The sequence below is a fragment of the Leguminivora glycinivorella genome, chromosome 3 (assembly GCF_023078275.1).
Source record: "Leguminivora glycinivorella isolate SPB_JAAS2020 chromosome 3, LegGlyc_1.1, whole genome shotgun sequence".
NCBI classification, from domain to species: domain Eukaryota; kingdom Metazoa; phylum Arthropoda; class Insecta; order Lepidoptera; family Tortricidae; genus Leguminivora; species Leguminivora glycinivorella.
In genome coordinates this window covers 5,673,092-5,688,031 of record NC_062973.1, presented here as the reverse complement: position 1 = coordinate 5,688,031, position 14,940 = coordinate 5,673,092, and the positions used below count along the sequence as shown (strand labels likewise).

Genomic DNA, 14,940 nt, shown 5'->3' with positions numbered 1-14,940 from the left:
CTATTGAGCATTTTATAAGCTCTCGGAAGGGGAATACAACTTAACGTGTCTTTGAATAATGGAATAGTAATGAGAAAAGCACTACCTTTGATTCTAATTGACTTGAGCAACAATGCATATGTATAAAAATACAGAACATTTTTTAAGACGACAGTGTGGAAAAATCCTTAAGTAAGCAAGATAGGTGAAAAGTATTAAAAAAGGTTTTTGTAAACAGTACCTAAAACTTATTATCATTTTTAAACAGAGAGGCAATGACACACAAACATATCCAAACAAAGTTTAAATATATTTTTTGTTTTGTTCCCCACACTGTCAAAAAAACATTCTGTAGCTATATCGACTATTGAGTATGACACTATCATCAACTCAATGCTAACTATTATTTAACTCAAAAGTGATCTAAAACTTTACTTGAGATGTATTTCAGTAATTACGAAAAGTTAAAAAAGTCAGCTAAATTCGAAAATTACCAATAATTTAAGATATTATGGCTATTCTTTTATTTCCGTCATTCTAAACTTATTGTAATGACTCTAATACACCAAACGTAAAATTACACAAGCTACTTGAAAAGTCATGGTCATAAATAAGTGTACACTTTTCACATTACGTTAAAAATTTTGATACTTTTCCTAGTTCGAAGTATCAAATATTTTTCATGTATAGAAAATTGTAGCTAATTTATTAGTATAATTTTCTAGACTACATTTTATAAGGTATAGATGTAGATACAAAATCATTGCTAGTAAGAGTGAATAGTATATCTATTACGAAGTAAGTTTGATTTTAATATGTATTGGATTTAGTGTATATTAATTAAATATTTCCTGGGAAGGAAAAACGATCGAGATATTTAAACATAGGATTTAGCTCCTTTTTGAATCATTTTATTCTAAATTAGATCTTAACGCATCCACAGACCAATACAACAAGACGGCCCTTACAGGGCGACTCGCGGTCACCAAGCATACGACAAATCAGGTTTATAAAAGTTTGAACGCGTGCGCCAGTTGCGCCACCGATCAGTAGCGCCCAAGTATACGACCCGCTAACAGTGTTCGTGTCCGCTCGGGAAAAAATCTTAAATAATCAAATTTGGTTGCAAACAATGGTCTCTTGCAGCATAAAGTGGTGTGGCAAGTCTTCTAACACTTCTACATATAAAAAAGATGGAATAACATTCCACAGTTAAGTCAAATTAATTATTTTGTTGAATATTGTTTATTATCCGCGGAGTTCATTTATACTGGTCAATATGGTTGTACTGAGCGGCGCCGAAGCGCGTCCATCCCTTTTTGCCTAGTTAACAATGCGGTATGCTATCCCTTTCACGTAAACGACTAGGGATGGGGCCATGTTAGTCTATGTCTGTTGCGGGAACTTCGTACTACCGTTCGTACCATGTGCTACCATTTTATGAAATATAAAAGAAAGCAAATTTGTAATTGTGAATAATTATCTAGAATCTGTAGTCTGTAGTGTTATTTAGTTGATTGATTAGTTTAGAATATTTAGTTGGTAATTTAACTTAGTAAACGTAAGTAAAAATGCACAGTTTAGTTATTAGTTACTAGAATGATTTTTATTGAGGTGCTATCACAATCATCATCCTCTTTGCGTTATCCCGGCATCGGCATTCGCCACGGCTCATGGGAGCCTGGGGTCCGCTTTGGAAACTAATCCCAAGATTTGGCGTAGGCACTAGTTTTATGAAAGCGACTGCCATCTGACCTTCCAACCCGAAGGGTAAATAGGCCTTATTATAATTTAATTATAATATTATAATTTGTTGCAAAACAAATTCACCACAGTACTGGTACCGGTACCATTGTCTATAATAGACATGTCCCATTCCCATCCCTACTGCTAATCGTAAAGGCGCGCCATTATTTGAAACGACCAATGGCAGCACCGTGCGCGCCCGCCTCACCCCGCAAGGATTGGTGATTTGCGTCTCGAACAATATCGCTTGCATTAGGCTTCTAGTGGGGTGTTCTGTGTAACGCATCACAAAATCAGGTCCACATAGAAACACTAAATTCGGCCTATTTGATTTCAAAAACTGGACTCTTTCCAAAATTGCGATATCTATTTGAAATTGAGGAATATTTCAATATAATAATACATTTGTACATTCTCTTTAACCACGGGTACTACGGGAAGAAAACGTACCCACGAAAGTATATAAAACAGTGATAATATATGGAAATTGAACTAAATTAATGGCCAATAATACTCACTATAACTGGCCATGGTTGTAAAGTAATAAAATTAATAAGCTACGAGTTCTCACAATTCAGACAATAAGATCCATAAACATCACTTAGCTGAACATAGACAAATAAAATTGTGAATAAAGTACGAACGCCACGCTCATAGAATTTCGTACAAAGAGTATCTCTATCGCACTATCATATATAATGTATTGCTGTTCTGCTCATCTTTAGTGACATTGACCCTCGGGTGACTGTATGAGCATGACTCCTATATAAAATATGCGCGTTGGAAAGAGATAGGAACATGCGGGTCAATGTACGAAATCCTTAGTGCTTTGCGTCCTTACTTTAGAATCGGGCCAATGTAAGTATCCCGAATCTTTACATGATGAATTGTCTGTTTGAACAACAATTCTCTATGAAAATATATCGTATATCGTGTCAATTTGTCTCTATAAAGTCAATGCGCTAGTTGGCCAAGATGTACTTCAGTTTTGACTAAACTTTTTAGTTAAAACTTGAGTTCATCTCAGCATTGAAATTGAGAAGAAACAAAAAGGATAGATATTTCAAATATAAATTAACCAAACTCACACTTTCCATCATAATAAAATGGTATCTATACTCTAGCAATCTAAGTGTCAGTAGGAAACGCCGGCAAATTTGAAAATTGTAAGTGCCAAGGATTTTGAGTATACGCCTTTACTAATGACAAAATTGGCTTGCCAGAGTATACTAAGTCACTGATTTTAATCAGTAACGCCTAGTAAAATTACCTATAACGTTTTCTAAAAGAGTAAATCTTTTGGTCACATCATATTGGTACATCAACACGACTTTAAGAATTTTAAGACAACATATTAAAAATTCGTGCCCTTCGATTAAAAAAATTCGTCGTTTGAATCTTCGTTTAGACAGTGAGGGAACATACCCAAACTACGTGACCAAGCGTAGTATATGCCAAGATATGCGTCCCACAGCTGGCCACGGCTGGGCCAATATTCCACAGGTTACGTGACAAGAGATTAGACCCGCCCTCCCCCTGTGTGACCAAACGTAGTATTTTGACGACTGCCTGTAGGCCTTGTAAAGCCTTACCAGAAATATATACGCGCCATGTTGCGGAATTTCATTAGAACTATTTTCTTCATACTAAACTGAACTGTCACCCCATACATCAGAATAACAGTGCCCTCCTGTCAAGTCATATATTTCTGTTCAGGCTTTATACATTTGTGGCACTCATTTGTGTTTTTTTTGCCCACAGGTCGAAGACCAATAATATCGTATAAAAAGAAGATCGCAAAAATATGTGACACAATCTTATTGTTAGTCATAAAAGTGTGTCTGATATTTATGCAGCCTTCTTTTTGTACGATGTTATTATCGCTGACTATATGTCACTGGAGGGTAGCTCCATAAGTTTTAGACTAGACGGAACGATCTCAGGTCGGTCTAACCCAGTAAGTTCAAGACACGGTCGAACGTTGGTATATTACCGAAGGGTAGCTCCGTAAGTTTTAAACTTGGTCGAACGTTGCTATGTTACCGAAGGGTAGCTCCGTAAGTTTTAGACTTGGTGGAACGTAAGTATGTTACCGTGGGCAGCTCCATAAGTTTTAGACCTGGTTGTCGTCGCTGAGTTCCCCGGTGAGCGCGGGTCGATACAGCGGGTTCTTGTTCCTGACGGGTAGAGGATGGGCTTCGGTGTTGAACACCCACTCGTCTAGTGGCAAGAGCGAGTCGTCCGCGAACAGCAGGTACAGGTACTGGAAACATAACGGTTTGTTTAGATATTGAGTAGTAAAAAAAGTAAAAATAATGCAGTGAAAGGTCGCTCAAGCGCAACTGCTATACTAATACGATGTAAACATGCAACACTCTCATTGATTTGAAGTCGAACGGAAAATATTAACTTTAAACTAGATATATTGTATACTATGTAAATGCGAAATTGATTTTTCATACTCATGAAGTATTCGTTAGTTTACGGGCATTTTCAGAATTTGGGACCCGCCAATTAGCGAAAATTGTTAACAAAAATTAACTCACTGTCAGGTTTGTGACGATAATTAAGCATAAAATTTAAAGAAACATATTGTTTTTGTGTTAATTACATAAACTTTAAGCGATAATCTATATTCAGAACATAGAAAAAGTAAATATTTAGACAGATTTTATGTGCTTAATTGTCGTCACAAAACTAACAGCGAGTTAATTTTTGTTAACAACTTTTGCTAATTGGGGGGACCCAAATTCTGAAAATGCTCTTACATCAGAAGTCACCAATTATATCATAATTGTATGCATAAGATCGTCGCGGTCCTTTTTGAACAACAACCCAACAAAACTCAATCTACACTGGTTAAGTTAGCGTTCCAAATCCAAATAACGGCTCGCCATTGATGACTCTCATTCACTCGTTTGCAATATTTATTAGTTTTCTGTTTTACCACCCGGAAAAAATCATCAATATTATAAATTTTTAGAGACAACTCACACTTCCAAAATGTCGACTACACCAAAATTGCTTTCCTAAAAAGGTACGGAGGCCTAGATGGTGTTACACCTTTGGGGAACGCACGGCTAGATGGCGCTAATATTAATATTTGACATTTTAACACATATCAAGCTAAGAATATGGGTCAAATTGTCAAGACTGAGGTTCAAAAGTTTTAAGCCTGTGTCGGGAGATGGCAGTCTATGCACTGTGATTACACATTTTACTTTGACAGTAACTCTCTATAATAATAATAATAATAATAATCATTTATTTCAGACCAGGTCCATATACATTTAAAATATACAAAAAATTCACAAAATACTTGATCCTCTTTGGTATTTCCTATAGGTATAAATTGAGTACCTTGAGTGTCTCGGCTAGGAAGAAGCTCTGCTGCACGTCGTCGCCCTGCGGCTTGTTGTGGTACACGTTCACGAGCCCCGTGTACCCGCCTTCTACGCGGCAGTGCTTCTCCAGTGCCTAAAAACACAAATTATAAGTTAAACAAAAGTAAAATTCAGAAAAAATCCCGATATAATGGACCGATTTTCATGAAACATGGCTAAGATCACTCCCGATTAACTCAGCTTTCAAACAAAAAAAAAACGAAATCTAAATCGGTTCAATCGTTCGGGAGCTACGATGCCACAGACAGACACACACAGACAGACACGTCAAACTTATAACACCCCGTCGTTTTTGCGTCGGGGGTTAAAAAAAGCCACTTTGACAAAATGTAGTATGTACCTGCTCGTTCGAATGATTTTACATGTTTTCAAATTTGAGTATAATGAGGTACAGTGCAAAGCGCACAAGTTTAAACATTGGTACACGGCAAAACTTTACCCATCTCACATCTTTCATCACTAAGAACGCCCTAATAATTATTATCATCATCGACATACAGATTAAGGTCCGAACGAGATTCTCGGCCGCGAATAAATGGTATAAAGTCTCGGCCGGCCGAGACTATGTGCCGAGACTTGATAATGAAGATCTTTGGAGCAAGTTACCTAGAACTAAAGGAGTTCAGAGAGCTACAAACCTATGAGATTAGTCACCAGACACATGGAGATGGTCAAGAAGCTCTTGAATAGCTGATCTTAGGATCGTAGGGGGTATTTAAAAATATTTTAAGCGGGTTACTCACGTGTTAAGTCGATACAACGATCTTTCTCAAGAGTAATTGTGAGTACGCATACTAGATAGTGTCGTAGGGGGTAATTGCACAAAGTATCTCAATGGGTCGAAGTGTATCCGTTAGGGCCCCCGCAGATTCGCCGGATCTACACTGGCCGCAGTGCCTCGCGAGGCATGCAGTCAATGTGGACCCGGCGAATGACGTATGTGCTTTTATCAATATTTGAATAGACCTTTTTGCAAACAGAAACAACACAATCTTATGTGTATTGCGTGTTCATTACCTGCACAGCCTCCCAGCCCCAGTCGCGGTACTTCTGGTCCTTGGTGAGGCGCCACATAATGAAGTAACTCTCAAAGGTTTCTGGTCGTAGAAGGTAAACTTTCTCGTTGCTCTTCTGCGCTCTCGCTTCGACTGCGCCTGAAAATCTGGATAAAACAATTTGGGGTTAGAAATTATAATTAATATTTGATGTATAGTTGTCTTTAATATGACACGTATTTTCTACGTAGCCAATAGGGCGACATGGGAACTTTAATCGGGGCACTCACTGTACTGATTAGGTACCGATGATACCCGTTATTAGGTGGTCCGTACTTCTGTATAATATTTACAAATTGGCATAGAGGTATCGATGAATCGGCAGGGATTATGACGCAGTAATCATATTTAGAATAGAATAGAATGAATCATTTATTCGTGAATACAGACAAGACTAATTCCACATTACAACACAAACAGAAAGGAATGAAGTGCCATGAAATGGCCTCATCTCAGCGTGTTGATGGCGACATCCAGCGCTGATCTTCCGATGAGACCAAGTGAGAAAGATTCACAGATGGTAACAGACACAAACATTGGTCAAAAAGTTAAATGGCAACAATAGTGAAAAACGTTTTAGTGTAAAATCTAATCTACATATTTGATACTACTCTACAGGTATAATTTAGGATAGAAATGGTCAAAATGACGTCCTTTATATACGGATACGTATCCGTGTTTTGTAATAGTAAAAAAAGATATGTTGATACAATTTCGTTCTGTACCTGAATGCCTCCGGTCCGAGTTTGGTTTCGGAACGCGCGTAGCTCTCGTGGCAGGTGTGAGTCAGCTTCTTGGCCACGTCCATGTACCGCTCTGATAACGTGTTCTCCAACGTCGTGGAAGCCAGCCCGAACATGCCACCTAGAACACAAAGCATTCTCATGACTCCTCCAGTTTTGACAAAAAAATTGTTAACGTTATTAAATAACGTTACTTAAAAGGGTCGGCCTAACAAAACAAAAAAGACCGAGAGCCAGACCGAAGAAACGCTGGATAGATTGTGTAGAAGACCTGAGGAAGATGGGAAAGTTTACTAACTGGAAGAAGGCAGGCAAGGATCGTGCCAACTGGAGGAAGATTGTGCAGGAGGCCAAGACCCACAAAGGGTTGTAGCGCCAACGGAAGTGAGTAAGACATCAGTCACGCCTTTAGGAGGTACTAGTAGAAGATATCTTTCTTTATTGTGTACTAACCTGCTTGTCCAAAGCCGCTGGCATGGCTCTGTCACACTTTGCGCATGCTTCTTTCCCTAAAGATCGATTTCAGTATTCTTACCTGCAATTCCTGCAAAGCACGATAAATGGTCCATCTTAGAAGAGATTCTAAGATTCTTTCATACTTCATCTCAGCCACATACGAGAGCCCCCAAGGCGAGACCCTTCGTCGAACATGGCTCGCGCCTGCTCGTCAGTCTGTCCGGACATCAGTCACGCCTTCAGGTGTTCTTAGACGGAATCTTTCTTTATTGAACTAACCTGCAAAGCACGATAAATGGTCCATCTTCTCCTCCAAGATTCTTCCATACTTCATCTCAGCCAGATACGAGAGCCCCGAAGGCGAGACCCTTCGTCGAACATGGCTCGCGCCTGCTCGTCAATCTGTCCGGACATCAGCCACGCCTTCAGGTGTTCTTAGACGGAATATTTCTTTATTGAACTAACCTGCAAAGCACGATAAATGGTCCATCTTCTCCTCCAAGATTCTTCCATACTTCATCTCAGCCAGATACGAGAGCCCCGAAGGCGAGACCCTCAGCATCTTGTCCAAGGCGGCTGGCATGGCTTCGTCGAACATGGCTCGCGCCTGCTCGTCAGTCTGTCCGGACATCAGCCACGCCTTCAGGAGGTACTCGTAGAAAGAATCGCCCAGCGCTCCGAGAGACATGTGTCCTGGAAATGGAGATAAACAAGTTAGATCCAGATGTGGAAAATATCTTAGATTTTTAATTTTTTTATTCCCTTAGTTTTTTGGAAATTCCCGACTTATCACGGACGAGTTTGGATGTTTGGGCAATTTTACCTTGCTCGCGCCGAGTTGTAAAACCTATAAATCTAATCGTCAAAACCAGATTCCGCAGACTTGAAAAAGGGGCATTCCACGAGAACGTCGCCTATGACATGCTTTTACCTTGTATGACAGCTATTTCAAGCAAATCTGTAAAGCTCGAGAAAATACTGCCAATTTGTTAACCAAGTCATGAAAGGTTGTCAGACACAACTTAGCTTTTTTAATGTCTTCAGACAAATAGAAGAATTGTATGTCGTAAACTTCATTCTTGTGGAACGCCCCAACGCCAGAAAACATAAAGTAGGACATTCAACAGCTAAAGGTCATTCTACATTTGCATGTGAGAAAGGAATGCTTGAGGTTTTGTGAGGTGATGGATGCTAGGCCATCGAGTGTAATGTGAGGTACTTAGTGTTATATTGTGTACCTTTCTAATTTTTTACGTTGTTATGTGTTATTTAAGTTTCATGGCGTATTAGCTCATTGTAATGTCATGTTAACGTATCGACAAATAAAATAAAATGACCCAGTGACCAAAAACGTAGCTCAAATGCTCGTCTAAATCGCATAAACAAATAATTAACTAATTAAATTATTGACTAATTACTGATTACGTCCAGCTGGTTGACCTGCCCTAGTTACTCGCACTAGATATCCGAAAATTGGTACAAAGTAGTGCGATGAGAAGTCTCACAAATATATAAGTCAACATGACAAAAAGGGACAAAACACTGTTTAACTAATCAGTCCAGTAACTTTTTTACGAGTAAGGGGGTTAAGTAGGTTAAGGTTAAGAGCGCGTAGGTAGTCTTCAGTTATAGACGGACTCCTCTTTGCTACCATATTATTCCAGCAATGAATTAAATCATATAGTGGAACTCACTCTGTCCCCACTGGCCGGTGCGCGGGTTGATGAAGTTCGGGTACAGTCCGCTCGGCTTCTCGATGTTGTTCAGCGCATCCCTGATACGCTCCACCTTCTTTCTGTACACTGAAAGTGACAAAAGTCTTAAATTTAAATTAAGTATATTAAAATAGTCCAAACAATTGTATTAGGGGAGAAAGGGTTGTATTGTCTTAAGAAATAAGATAAGTCAATCGTCTTTTATGATTACCATCATCATCACAGTCTCTTGTACTTGGAAGCAGTCTACAGCCACACTAGCCACAGTATAATAAAGAGTACCTACTCTAGTACAGTATGGCCACTCCCGCTCCCCGCTGAAAGTGCCGCCCACCCGCTCTCGGTTACCTCACAGTTACCGTCTGTCAAAAACGCGAACAGTCGACCTGTCATATGTATCTCAATCTCACTCATGCATACGCATGAGCATACGCGTTCACCTACACGAGCTTAGACCGTGTGCGTAGGAACGCGCCTCTTTCATAGTTAGAGTTTTCCACTTAGATAGTTATTTTCATAGATAATTTGAAGTTAAAACTTTCTGTAAGCAATACATCAAAACTGTACCTAGCGTAAACTTACTTAGATAGTTCTACCCACTTAGATTATGTAAGGGAGTCCCCTCTGCCAACAAACTGTCCTGCAGTTTGGCAGAAGATTTAATGTAATTAAAAAAGGGTTTATTTTGAGAATAAACGATTTATTTATTTATTTATTTATTTTATATTTGATCGCCACTGTCCGAGGTGTGCTACAGCCTTAAATTACCTTCAAAAAGTATAGCGTTGCTACAGTTGCTATATTTATACATTTCTACCTGCTGAAGCCCGCGTTGCATTATTGCATATAAAACGGATTATTACAACTATAACGTTAATAGTTCATGATACTTCAAATAGCACCATATACGATACAGTATTTCTTATCATCATTAAAAAAAGTCATATCTAGTCTTGAAAATGAATGTTTATAAGGAAAATTGGCTATATTGTTTATCGGTGTTAATTGACAAGTAACAATTCCAAATAATCAGTCAGATTGTCCGTTGAAAACCCTCAGGTTAAGAGGTGAACCGGTCAGCTATAACAGATAACCTGTTATTCATAATTTAGGTATAATTTGTGTACAAAGATATCGGTCCAGATTCGAAGAACTAGCGAATTCCTTTGTCAAAACAGCGCAAAACGTGCCTTACTTTTTCCATTATTTTCAAGATTTTTATTTCATATCCATGTAATGTTTTTTCCTAAAATATGTACAGATATAGCTACAATTTACAAGCGGAAGTCTCTTTCAAACTTGTCATAAGTATTAGACATTGACTACCACTTGTAAATTGTAACTTGTAGCTTCGAGAAATGGGCTCCTGGATCCTGGTAATATCAACTTTAGTGATTGACTGTCAGTTCACTTTTAAAACGTTCGATATTTGAAACGTAACAAATGAATGATCGATGAGCACCAATCGCAACTATGATTCTTTCTTTCGAACAGAAAGTTGTTTGGAATTAAAGTATCGATTGCCGCTATCGTAAAGTAAAAATGAAGATGCACTAGATTTCTTAATGTAGGCTATTGTTTATCGCTCCTTAAGCACATTATAGAGCTTATGATTGGATATGGATGTAGATAATAGTATTTTATACAATCGTGATAAAATACAAAGCTTCTCAGTCGAGTACCATGTTTGATAATAGTGATATAATTAAGCTTTTCACTCTCGTACCGTACTATTAGGCTACTCAGCAAGCTTCGAGAGTGAAAAGCTTAATTATATCACGATTGTATACAATACTTTTTTAGGGTTCCGTAGTCAACTAGGAACCCTTATAGTTTCGCCATGTCTGTCTGTCCGTCCGTCCGTCCGTCCGTCCGTCCGCGGATAATCTCAGTAACCGTAAGCACTAGAAAGCTGAAATTTGGTACCAATACGTATATCAATCACGCTAACAAAGTGCAAAAATAAAAAATGGAAAAAAATGTTTTATTAGGGTACCCCTCCTACATGTAAAGTGGGGGCTGATATTTTTTTTCATTCCAACCCCAACGTGTGATATATTGTTGGATAGGTATTTTAAAATGAATAAGGGTTTACTAAGACCGTTTTTTGATAATATTAATATTTTCGGAAATAATCGCTCCTAAAGGAAAAAAAAGTGCGTCCCCCCCCCTCTAACTTTTGAACCATATGTTTAAAAAATATGAAAAAAATCACAAAAGTAGAACTTTCTAAATACTTTCTAGGAAAATTGTTTTGAACTTGATAGGTTCAGTAGTTTTTGAGAAAAATACGAAAAACTACGGAACCCTACACTGAGCGTGGCCCGACACGCTCTTGGCCGGTTTTTCTATGAGTCATCATCTTCATCATCAATGGACGAAAAATATCATCATTCAAGTTAAAATTAATGTTAATAGCGTCGTTCACCGTTGTATCAACATCGAATTACCTACCTGGCAACGAATTGTTTGTAATAACCGTCTTTGATTGGTCGATAACGCGAAAGATAAAAAAAATGTGTTTCAAATGCAGAAAAAATTGCCAGGTATCGCAAATTAGTATAGAACTTGTATGAAGTTCTATTTTTGAATTTTTTTCAGTTAACTAAAGTAAAGGGTAATGAAATATTATAATTGACTAAGTGTCAAAGACTATCCAACACTGAAAAGTCAGCACGTATAGTTTAGTCTGTGGTGTCCTAATTGACAGATTAAAGTCGACGAGTAGAAAAAAATACTTATCTTGCCAGCGTTCAATAGTCTTGTTATCAAACTATGACGTGATTGCCACGTATTCATGAATGACGTGATGTCACCATTCATGCATACGTGGCAATCATGTGACACCCATTGAGTTGCAGACGTCCATAGGTTGCGATGACCGCTTTCCATCAGGCGGGCTGTATACCTGTTTGCCACCGACGTGGTATAAAAAAAAAAACTAGATTATTTAAATAGTACAACTTACCATCTTTTCCCGTGATGTCGCTCAAATACTTGAACTCCAGATCGAGGGTGCCGATCTCGGATAGGATGCTGTTTGGTCCCGCCCAGTGGTACTGCCGGCTCGCCTGAAATATATGCAGTCAATATTATAACATCGTCTACAATGCTCGATGGCAGAAGTTTATTCAGCCGTCCGTTTTTTTTATGTATATCGTGGTCCGTGTTTCGGACAACAGGACAAGAAAGGACTGGGGCCCATTTCTAGAAGCTACAAGTTACAATTCGTAGTCACTGTCTAATATGACAAGTCGGAAAGAGACTTCCGCTTGTAACTTGCTACTTTCAGTTTTGAGAAATGGGCCCAAGCTACAAGTTACAATTTAAAAGTGGTAGTCACTGTCTAATATGCTAATATGACAAGTCGGAAAGAGACTTCCGCTTGTACGACCCGCTTTTGACGACCGGTATGGCTCAGTCGGTAGTGACCCTGCCTGCTAAGCCGCGGTCCAGCCGGCGTATCATGCTTCCAATTTTATCACTTATCCACGTGGATAAAGCATCCGTCACGCTTTAGCAAGTATGTCAGTGTGAGAGTGACAGATGTCTTATCCACGTGGATAAGTGATAAAATTGGCAGCATGATACGCCGGCTGGGTTCGAATCCCGGTAAGGGCATTTATTTGTGCGATGAGCAGAGATATTTGTTCCTGAGTCATGGATGTTTTCTATGTATATAAGTATGTATTTATCTATTTAAGTATGTATATCGTCGCTTAGCACCCATAGTACAATCTTTGCTTAGTTTAGGGCTAAGTTGATCTGTGTAAGGTGTCACCAACATTTATTTATTTAACTTATAACTATTAGTTTTGAGAAATAGGCCCTGGTGGTCCGTCTTTTCAGTCTTATGAAGACCCCTGCTAAGGGCCTTGATAATAGATTAGTTTCCTCTAGGTATAAAGGAGCTCCGCATTTTCGTTGTTCTAAAAGGAATAGATAGCCTTGAATAGCCACAAAAACACGACCAACTGTACAATAATTATGTTTTTCAACATCATTCCGGCTCCTTCCTATATTTCTCTAAAATTTACCAAAACAACTGTCATCATCGATCATCAGTAGGTACTTTCGTTATGATAGAATAAGAATAAAATTTATCCTCGTGTTTAAAGATCGCTATAGGCACTGGTCCCACCGCGAGCTAGTAAGCTATGAGCTATCGGCTATAAAAACGAACAAAAGATAATCACTCCCGTGTAAATAAAAGAGACACGGCGATGTTTATAGTTACTCGCCCAGCGGTGAGCTATTAAAATCGCCGTGTCCCTTTTATTTGCACGGGACTGATTATCTCTTGCTCGTTTTTATAGCCGATAGCTCATAGCTTAATAGCTCGCGGTGGAACCAGTGCCTTAAACACGACGTTCGTCAAGGGGCTAGGCCACTTTAGTACATTTATTAATTTAACTTTCTACATATATTAGGAAACTTCATATGTTAATGTTATACGAACGAGTTGCACCACGTGTACACGCGACCGTGGGTGGTGCTAAAGGTGCAACATCCTGGAAACCGTACTGACCTCACGGTTCTATTACATGTCATACAATACAGTATTTTATGCAACAGGCGTTTAAAGGAGGTCAAAAAAGACAAGTGGCGTGGGTAATAGTTTGAGGCGAAGTCGAAAATTGTTATTAAGACGCCACGAGTATTTTTTGACTCAGTTAAACTAAACCCCGTTGCATACAATACTTTTTCTACGACCATGCACTTAGTTTTTAATAGTTTTCTTGAATAACTTTCGTGAAATTCACACTATTTCCTGTAAGGTTTGCACTGTCAGCTCGGCTGCCCAAAGCCTTCCCGCTCACGCGCGCAGTGTCGTTATAACAATGCGTTGCCTTGGTTACAAAGCCAAACAATGCGTTTTCAGTTTTTTTCGATACTGCGCGCATGCGCGGAAAGCCGGCGGACTTTTATGTAGGGTTTTAAAGATCTATGCAGGGTGATGCATATTTTATCAAAGTTAAAAAGTGCTATGTCTCACCCCCTCAAATTGTTCTCTGGTAGGTACTAAAAAGTTATTGTAATTTTTTTTTAGAATTTTTCGATAAATTTTAGAGGTCGCTACTACACAATAAAAATTTTTATTTTTCATACAAAATGATTTTTTTAATATATTTTTTTTTTTCGTTTTTTCTGTCTACAATGTTTTAAGGTATTTAAAGCTATTTTTAAGGATATTTGATATTAAGAATAATTTCGTTTGATTTTTAATGATTTTTATTCCTGTACTGTTGGTACAAGTCAATAAAATCCACTAAAATCAGTGTTTAAAACACGTAAAACACGAATTTTATGTATAAAAAAAATTAAGCTGTAATGTTATATCAAATTTTAGGTACATGAATACAATGATTCATCATAAGTATCATAAAAAAACTAAAAAAAAAAAAAAACATTTTGTATGAAGAATCAAAATTTTCAACGTGTGGTAGCGACCCCTAAAATGTATCAAAAAATTCAGAAAAAAAATTTTTTTTTATTATTTTTTAGTACCAGAGAACAATTTGAGGGGGTGAGACATAGAACATTTTAACATTGATAAAATAAGAATCACCCTAATGCACAACCCTGTAAATGTCGAATAGCACTCGGGAGTAGAAAAAATAAATAACTATCGAGTAGTTGATATTTTAGTATTTCAGATAGATATACCACCTTCATAAAATTCTTACAAAAGAAAATCGAATATGAAACGATAGAAGTAGACATGTTTTATACAAGTGCCTATATTTTCATAGCATGTCCAATCGTTCATAATTTGTACAAGGCAAGGCGCTTGCCAGTTTCGACGATAACTTGTTAAGGCGACAGATTTAGTAAATGTTAA

General features: G+C 38.1%; 1 protein-coding gene across 1 annotated transcript in view; it reads right to left on the bottom strand.

The window, feature by feature from the left end:
• Positions 1–1,880: 1,880 nt before the first annotated feature.
• The window catches only part of LOC125242750 (mannosyl-oligosaccharide alpha-1,2-mannosidase IA), a 146,241-nt gene continuing 133,181 nt past the window's right edge, over positions 1,881–14,940 (bottom strand). The window contains exons 4-10 of the mRNA XM_048151679.1: positions 12,067–12,169; positions 9,078–9,185; positions 7,849–8,076; positions 6,910–7,048; positions 6,147–6,291; positions 5,086–5,202; positions 1,881–3,988 (exon numbers count right to left, since the gene is read on the bottom strand). Coding sequence (XP_048007636.1) covers positions 3,839–3,988; positions 5,086–5,202; positions 6,147–6,291; positions 6,910–7,048; positions 7,849–8,076; positions 9,078–9,185; positions 12,067–12,169 — 990 coding nt within the window. The 3' untranslated portion in view covers positions 1,881–3,838. The remainder of the gene's footprint in view (positions 3,989–5,085; positions 5,203–6,146; positions 6,292–6,909; positions 7,049–7,848; positions 8,077–9,077; positions 9,186–12,066; positions 12,170–14,940) is intronic.